Source organism: Phoxinus phoxinus (assembly GCF_949152265.1).
Source record: "Phoxinus phoxinus genome assembly, chromosome: 10".
NCBI lineage: Eukaryota > Metazoa > Chordata > Actinopteri > Cypriniformes > Leuciscidae > Phoxinus > Phoxinus phoxinus.
The window spans coordinates 19703780-19713381 of NC_136885.1; the positions used below are offsets into that span (position 1 = coordinate 19703780).

General features: G+C 38.8%; 1 protein-coding gene across 1 annotated transcript; it reads left to right on the forward strand.

Moving 5' to 3' along the window:
- Window positions 1–1258: 1258 nt before the first annotated feature.
- LOC307005525 (uncharacterized protein) lies at window positions 1259–2215 on the forward strand (the record flags this gene model as incomplete). Its single annotated transcript, XM_079625776.1, has 3 exons — window positions 1259–1298; window positions 1396–1546; window positions 1639–2215. 3 exons carry the CDS (start codon window positions 1259–1261, stop codon window positions 2213–2215), a joined length of 768 nt encoding a protein of 255 aa, XP_079481902.1.
- Between the last annotated feature and the right edge of the window lie 7387 nt (window positions 2216–9602).

The window sequence follows — 9602 nt, forward strand, 5'->3', positions numbered from 1 at the left end:
TTCCCACTGGTCCTGTAGGAACAGCAGTGACTTCCCTGGCCTAAAGGCTTGTCCCTTCTCTGGCTTAAATCGCTGGGGGATCAGGAGGCTTCTGTCTAGGCACTGGAAGATGGCAGCATTAGTGCCGTTTTCATTCAGTATCCCCATTCAGTAGACATTGACTACGCCTGACGTTCTCGACTGAAAGGGAACGTCCTGGTTGTGTATGCAACCCACCGTTCACCACTCCCTCGCCACTACTGCTGGACCACTACTGTAATCACACACGCCAATGTTGAATTGGCTTGATTAAATAGTAGTACGAAGAAGACAGGCTCCCTAAGCGTGATCCTCATCCAGTCGACGTCGTCTACGTCCACCGTTCCCTCCTTCAGGACGCAACCAGGACATTCCATGGATACAGAATCAGTTTATGTGGAGTCTATTTCCTTTGAAACAATTTATGTATTACTTAATAAATGGCAAATTATTATAATTGCTAATAAAGGTAACTCCTTGAATTAAAACTAAATGACAAGAGTAAAAATAGCCTACCTAATACCAACAGACACATAATCAATAGGCTTTGGGTGATGTGTCAGATCTTATCAGGGTGTGCAGAACGTCTTTTATCATTTGTTGTTTTATTAGGTCAAATGTTCAAATTTGGGGCTCTGTCTGGTTTTATTTACCTAATATGGACCTTAAATAATTGGATTTTTATGGATAGCTTAGTTTAGGCTTTAAGATTTTAATAAAATTAATGTTTCCATTATGTATACTTTTCTTGTTTGTTTTAGGAAGCAGGGGAATACTAGTTAAACTTCCCTTTAATGACATCTGTGTAATGTTAAGTGCTAAGTCATATAAATATTTTATATATTTTCACTTTTGGCCCAATTAAAACTTCATCAAAAAATGCATTACTGCGTTTAAAGACAAAGTTCCACTGTTATCATTAACTGTTCTGAATCTGAATCTGTGTGGTTGAAGGTACAGTCGGGGCATTATGATGTGGAGTAGTGACAGCAAGGCACTACCCACTGGACTTTGGGTTTCCACTATGGCAATCACCTCCCTATGCTATATAAATACAGATTTAAAACAGCAACCTTCACACTTGTTCTTCAGGCAGGACAGCTTCAATTAAAACATACTGGCACAGGTAAGAACTTTTACACTTTTTAGTAAATTCAAAATACAGCACTATTTACATTTATGTAAAAGAGAGAGACATTCATTAAACATGTTTTTTACTTATAGACTAAAACTGAACACCATGAAGATTGTTGTGGTTCTTGCACTTGCTGTATTTGCAGGTGAGAAATTGACTATATGAAAATATTTTAAGGCTTGAAAAATGTACAGAATCTATTACCAATACCATGTGATCAAACTGAAATGCTCCATCAACAGTTTGCCAGGCCAGCCTATTCTCTGCTGATGAGCCCAAGCCACAGCTGGAGCAGCTGACTGATGCATTCTGGAGCTATGTTTCAAAGGCAACACAAACTGCAGATGAAACCGTCAAGATGATCAGGTCTTCCCAATTGGGACAGGACGTCAAGTAAGTCAAGAATGTTTACCTGCAGGATACTGTTATTTAGACTATTTCTTGTGCCCTGATATGAAACTCAAATTTCCTTCTCCATTTAACAGTGCTAGACTGACCCAGAGTGCCGATGTGGCCAGTGAATATGCCGTCACCCTCAAGAAACAGATGGATCCTCTGGCTGAAGAGCTGATGACCAGAATCACCAAAGAGACTGAAGTGTTGAGGGAGCGTTTGGGCATGGACCTGATCACTGTGAGAGACCAGCTGGAGCCCTATGCTGACAACCTCAAGAGCCAGATCCAGCAGAGAGTGGAGGAGCTCAGGACAGCCATGACTCCATATGCAGAATCCCTGGATTCTGAGACCCTGAAAGCCACTCTGCTCCAGAAGAGTGAGGAGCTGAGAGGAAAGCTGGAGCAGAGCGTAAAGGAGCTGCAGGCTCAGCTGGAGCCCTACACTGCTGAGATCAAGGAGAAGGTTGACCAACGTCTGCAGGAGTTCCAGAAGACCGTGACCCCTCTGGCTGAGGATCTTCAGGCTCAGATTAGAGAGAGAGCCCAGATGGTCCAGCAGAGTCTCACACCCTACGCTGAAGACCTGCAGGAAAAGCTGGACCCCTACGCACAGGACCTGAAGGACCAGCTCACCTCCCTGTATGAATCCTTTGTCAAGAGAAATTAGATGCTTCAAAGACTTCTTCCTTTTTCACTAACAGAACTGTTTTTACTTCCATGAGAATTGTGACTCCAAAATCCCAAACATCTCCCATAACCATGACCTAAATCATACTATTAGGAATCAACAAGACGTTTTATAGGCCGAACACTAATATATAGGACAAGTAATTTTTTACTAAAATCCTGTTGTTTACATATTGACCATCCATATTTTGCTCTCTTTCTTTAAAAACTATTGTGTATTTATTTCAGTTTAGCAAATCTTTATTACCTCTGACAGAAAATGTGTTGCTTTGTGTATAATTTGTCTTATTTATCAAAAATAAAACACCTGCCATTTATTAACAATGTTTCTGAATATTATGTCCAGTAACGTAGATCAGCATAGCTGAATTATCATTCAAAATATTAAAATTTTAATCTAATTAAGTAGCCCTCAGAGGCTAATATGACATATTTTTTAATAAAATCACCAGACAAAACAGAAGTTATAAATAGCCTTGTTATCTACCCATGAGAAGTGTGGCATTTTACACTATATATAATACACAGATATATAAATACAATATTTCGTGAGCTTAGAATTATAAGGTTCTATCTCCACTTTTGGTCGAAATTGAGTTTTTGACATAATCTGATCCATTAGGTGTTTATTAATGCCTGTGTGGTGTTATTTTTGAAAAAAAAAAAAAAAACATTTTGTTAGTAGTTATTAATAAAATAAAAATGTTCCATCTCAGTTTTGCCAGATGGAATGTAAAAACTTTGATGCTCAATATCTCAGAACTACCCTAAACGAAGATAGAACCTTATAATTCTAAGCTCACGATTTCTAAAAGTCTGTAAGAGTGACGAAAGATTATATAAATAAAGCAACATAACATATATGGACATGCAGAAAATTATAAAGGTCATCTCAACTGATTTCTTGTAACACATAAAGATTAAATAAGGTTGAGCACTTTCTAAAAGTTGACCTTTTCCTGAAATGTAGAAGATTGCCACAATTCAGAAAACAAACATGAGTTTAATAATTCACTGCTTACACTGTTGATTATGCTAGAGACTATGTGTTGTGGACCTTAGTGGTCATCTTGCACTGAATGAAAGTGCAAATTATTGTAATAAAATACATTTCCCTGGTTTCACAGACATTGCTTAGGTTATTTCCAGACTAAAATGCATGTTTGAGCTGTTTTAACTGAAAGCAACCTGCACTGACATATCTGAAAATATGTCTGTACCTTAGTTATGTCTCAATATGCACACCAGTAATGTTTTTTACAAGGCACATTTATAAAAGCTACTTAAATGCTCCAAATCAACTGAGGCCTAGCCCTGTCTTATAGGGGGCTTTCACACTGGGCTCGTTTGCTGCGGTCTGAGTCTGAGCGCGATTGTTCCTGGCGCCTCCCGCAGCGCTGGTCTGGTTTCACACTCAACTTGATTCTATCGAACCCTGGTGCGTTTGCATGCATCTTACGTCATCGCAAACGTGCACGGCGCATGATAGAAAAAAGAACGCGGGTCAATATTTTGTGTTTTTATCAATTCTGTGGCTGCTATTATGCGCAGCTGAGTGAACAAAACAGGTTTACTGTGCGTGTGTCGCATAAGTAGGCCTTCTGCTGCTTGCAAACGGACTGTTTTGAGGAAACAGTGGATTTCCAAATGTGTTGCCCTGATTCCACGCGCTATGCGTGAATACACTGCAGGCTCACTTTCGCTCGTCTTATCCAAGGTAAATCATCAACACTATCATCCCTTACATGCGTTTTATGTAACTAAATACATCATAATCAGCTAAAACGCATGCGCAGGTCACTTTACTTCCTGAACAAGCGCGCACCCGAGTCCATGTTGCTTTCACATTCATGCGAACCGCGGAAAGGTTCGGGAGCAACCGAACTCAGAACACCTCCTCCAGCTAATCTCGGGTTCGGTATCCCAGTGCGCAACCAGGTCCGCATGACAGCGTTCACATTAGCGATTTTTCATGCGAACTGTGCCCCGTTCTGAACTAAACTGCCAGTTTGAAGTCCAAGCCCTGTCTGTGAAACCAGACCATTATGTATTCTAATAAAATATGTATAATAAGTTTTATGAATGATCCACTGGAGGCAAGCTGGTTGAGAACCCAAACGCAACTTTAATTAACAAAACGTGAACAAGCATAAAAACAAAGGCATGAAAACTCAAAACAAGAACCTGGACAAGAAACATTCAATACAAAGGGCCTTTCTCAATCTGTGTTCTTGTCTGTACTTGTGTTCTTGTGAAAGTCATCTTTTGTGGCCCAAGTACTGTCCCAATACACAAGTTTGCATTTTGGCAAGAACGGTTAAAAATCCCGGAAGTGTTCTTGACACGTCCATTTTACCGAGGATGCATCGGTTGGTAACTTGTGTGAACTTGACGGCAGAAATATCGCAGCATTCATTTCGGATTTCTAGGAAGGAGAGGCAGGTCAATTATACAGAAAGTAGTTTTTCTACAATTTCATACTCTGTTTCATCACTAAATTCACTTCTGAGAAAATTTGATGCGAGAAATCAACTGTGTAGATTTTAAATATTGGCATTTTTACTAAAATTTATGCCGAATCGAAAATGTGCTCAAACGTTTTCGGAAGTGAGAATCTCCATAAGCGCCTGCGGGTGTTAAAGGATTAGTTCACTTTTAAAATGAAAATTCTGTCATCATATACTCACCATTAAGTTGTTTCAAACCTGTATGAATTTCTTTCCTCTGCTGAACACAAAGGAAGATATTTAGAAGAATGTCAGTAACCAGACAGTTTCTGGTTCCCATTGACTTCCATAGTATATATTTTTTCCTACTATGGAAGTCAATGGGAACCAGAAACTGTCTGGTTACTGACATTCTTCTAAATATATTCCTTTGTGTTCAGCAGAGGAAATAAATTCATACAGGTTTGAAACAACTTAAGGGTGAGTAAATGATGACAGAATTTTCATTTAAAAAGTGAACTAATCCTTTAAGTTAGCTAGCGAGCCAACCGGCCAGTCTGCTCACAGACTCGTTTTACCGTTTTACCCCACAGTCAAGAGACCATTGCCTTTTACTGGCGTTTTTCCCCGCCGTTGGCTAGCGATGTATACACAAACAAACAACAGAAGCAGAATGAAAGGAGACAGGCGTTGCTTTATTGTTATAAATATACATTACATAGTGTACTACAGTTGTAGAGTAATCCCTTGAGCTGAGGGTAGGCTTGGGCGATAAAGCCTGGCTGTTATCATCAATAATTCTCGTTATGTTTGGGTACTGCAGACGATGTTTGTGCGGGGGTATTATTGCGCAATACCAGCAAGAACACATAGGGCCATATCTTGCACCCAGCGCAATTGACTTTGTGCACCGACGCATGTATCATTCCTATTCTGCACCCGCGCAGAGCGGACTTTTCCCTCCACAGACGCACGTCGGTAAATTAGGGAATGAACTTGCGCTCGCGGGGGCGGTTCAGCGCAAAGAGGAGGTGTGTTCCGGCGCAAAACTCCCCTGGTGCTATTTTCCAGGTTTAGAAAGCAATTCCGCCACTGACCAGGAAAAACCCAGTCTAAAGACAGTGGCGCGTTGCGCGTTAGTCAAATGGTATTTTAAGGGCGCGTGCTTGGCCATAATGTAGCGTGTTAACGAGCATACACTTTGATTCTCTAATATCGTGTCCGTGAAGATGTGAAAAAAAATCTATCTTGATAAAAAAAACAAATCTAGATTGCACATTTACCCAAATTATACGCCTGTTTAACCGAAGCTTATTTGGGTGGTTTCTCCCATCATCCCCAATGTCACTTCTCTGTGCTTTACGGCCCTGACGAGAACGTCGGTCTCCTCGGCTGCGAACCGCGCCTGGCGCGCGCCGGCAAATCCGCCGTTATAATAGTAATCCGCATTGAAACAAGCGCGCCTGCTCTTAAAGGGAATGTGAGAGGACGCTCTGATTGGTTTATTTCACGTTACGCCCAAACCACACCTATGAATAATGAAGCTACTTCAGACCAACCCCTTTTAGATTTGCGCTGGGCGCAAGAGGCATTTATCCCGTCGGGAAAATAGCAACAGCGCCGGGATCCGCCCACAAAGTTACTTGCGCTTTGCACTTTGACACTTGCGTTTCAGATCGTTAAAATAGGGCCCATAGTCTCAAACTGTCAGCAGCGTTCTGTGTGCTCGTCACCTTGTGAGTTCATTCTTCCAAGAACAACTAGCAAGAGAGTTCTCCCCAAGAACACAAGTCCGTTCTTTGCATTCTTGGTTTTGAGAAACACCCACTAGCCGCGTTTCCATTACCCTTCAAATTGCGCAAATTGAAATTGCGAATTGAAAATACGCTCAATGGAAACACGTCAATTTCGCAAAAACTCTCCTTTATCGCAAAAAAGTTTTTACGCTCGCATGAGGAGGTTTTTCAGCCAATTCGAAAAAGGAATATTTCGCAAAACTGCAATGGAAACAGTTTTTGCGCATTTACAGTCACCTGACTTAGAAGACGTTTACTAGGCTACATATTTAGATGACGCTTTTATCCAAAAAAGGAACAAAGCAATTCGTCAAATGTCATTCATAATACGGGTTAGACGATAATAATACAGAGCTGACATTATCACAAATAAACAATATTTTGACGCATATAGGGTAGCCTATGTGTGGAGTGTGGAGCGCGCACTACATGGCACGGAGGCGCGGGCGTGAACACTTGCATTAACAGTGAAACAACTTAATATAGCCTACTCTATAATTTCTGGTCATACAGAAAATAATAATACATGATTTGTAACTACTTTTATTTGTGTAAACAATAACAAGAAAATGTTGTGCTTTTGTAAAATAAAATAAAACAATCAGGCGCGTTTTCATGATCTCCGTGAACTGGAGCGCGAGAACTGAAACAAAATAGCCTATGTAGCTAAAGCTTGAAATGTCCACTTTAAAACGAACAAATTCGAATCGAAAGCTAATACATTTTGTTCTGATTAAGTAATCCGTATGAAAGGTGCATTTCTCTCTAAAAGAGCATCTGCTTAACAGCGGAGATGGAGATGTTTTTAGCCGAGTTAGAAAACAACAGTTTATTAATAATATTAATGGCTCTTCTTATTCAGCACTGCGGGAAAATGTCAATTCCAGGTTCTAATTTGGCCTTAGAAAACCAGTAAAATCAACAAGTTTTCCATGTTAATTTGTAAATATTTTACATGTTTAATAAAGGGGAAAAAAGTCATTAAACAAACATCTGAAAATTCGTCGATATTGACTTTTTTGCGCAGCAGTTGGTGTAGGGTCCGTGTAGCCAGTTCAAATTAGAATTGTGGTGTTCAACTTTGCGTTTTAAAAAGACAACCGTTTATTTTTCGTTTTTCAATTACGGGTTTAAAAAGGAAAAACGAATGGACACAAAAGCAGCCTACATGGATCGTTTGGAATAGGAGACAGAGTTCTTTATTAAATTCATAAAATAAACAATAATTAGCCTATAGGAATACTGGATTCTAAACTTCAAAGAAATGCCACAATCAAAACCTCAGAGCAGAAATGAGGGTGAAACACCCAGAAACTCCTTATATTTCGTTTGGAATATAAGGGTCTTTCCCTGCCATTAATGCTTGGATAACGTACGTCTCCTTCCATTAATAATAATAATGTCTAATGCGGTGGCTGTGAGATTATATAAACCAACGAACGTCCGCTGCCGTGATTTTTGGAATGACTTATCGCGAGAGAAAAAAGGACGTTTTAGTCGCATAACATCGGTTAATGGAAACGCCGTCATTTCGCAATAGTTTTGTATCGATATTTAGATAAAAGCGCAAAACATTTGCGCAAATCTGTAATGGAAACGCGGCTAATGACACAGGGTTTCGACAAACGACTAATTACAAGACAAGGAACACCTGTGAACCATAATCAGACGAATAACAAACGACAGTTAATTTTATCACATCACATATTTAAAGAGGCTCAGCCTCCCTTGCCTCCTAGGACCAGTGGCATTTTATGAGTGGGATTTCTTGGGATCCCTCAATAATTTTGACTATTCAAAATGCAATATTTAAAATATCATATAATATTTTAAATAAATGTGAATATTTTTCTACAACTGTTTTGTTTGAGGTTGACTTTTCACTTCAGGCTTGATTTTTAATAAATGCTGATCTTGGAACATGATATATGTTTTGCTCCTTGCAGGAAGTGATAAGATCATTGTTAATGTAAACAATTATATATATATATATAAAAAAAATCTTCATAAAGGGTAAACTAACCCATATAGCTTCACAAGTAGTGGCAGTGCTTTCTAGTGGTGAGAAATGCATTATTCCACTCGTCTCTCAGTCAATCTAGATTATAGGAAGGCCTACAACTTTGGTGAAAATGAATTATATGATAAAGTGACAAATTATTTTCCTGTATTTTAACCAGCCAAATATTGTTATTGAATAATTAAAAAGCTTTCTGTTCTTTCATCCCTGGAGTTGGGATCATGCCAGTTCCATGGGATACAGAATCAGTTTATGTGGAGTCTATTTTCTTTGAAACAATTATTATTTATGTATTACTTAATAAATGGAAAATTAGTATCATTGTTAATAAAGTTAACTCGTAGATATAAATCACAAGAGTAAAAATACTTAATACCAGCAGACACAGAATCAAGAGGCTTTGGGTGATGTGTCAGATCTTATCAGGGTGTGCAGAACGTCTTTTATCATTTGTTGTTTTATTAGGTCAAATGTTCAAATTTGGGGCTCTGTCTGGTTTTATATACCTAATGTGGACCTTAAATAATTCGATTTTTATGGATAACTAAGTTTAGCCGTTAAAATTGTAATTAAATTAACGTTTCCAATATGTATACTTTTCTTGTTTGTTTTAGGAATATGGGAATTCTAGTTAAACTTCCCTTTAATGACATCTGTGTAATGTTAGGTGCTAAGCCATAGAAATATTGTATGTATTTTCATTTTGGCCCACTAAAAAAATCATCAAAAAAAATTGCATTACTGCGTTTAAAGACAAAGTTCCACTGTTATCATTATCTGTTCTGAATCTGAAAGTCTGTGTGGTTTAAGGTACAGTCGGGGCATTATGATGTGGAGTAGTGACAGCAAGGCACTACCCACTGGACTTTGGGTTTCCACTATGGCAATCACCTCCCTATGCTATATAAATACAGATTTGAAACGGCAACCTTCACACTTGTTCTTCAGGCAGGACAGCTTCAATTAAAACACACTGAAGAAAAAACACAGGTAAGAACTTTCACACTTTTGAGCAAATTCAAAATAGAGCACTATTTACATTTATGTAAAAGACAGAGACATTAATTAAAAGTGTTTTTTACTTATAGACTAAAACAGAACACC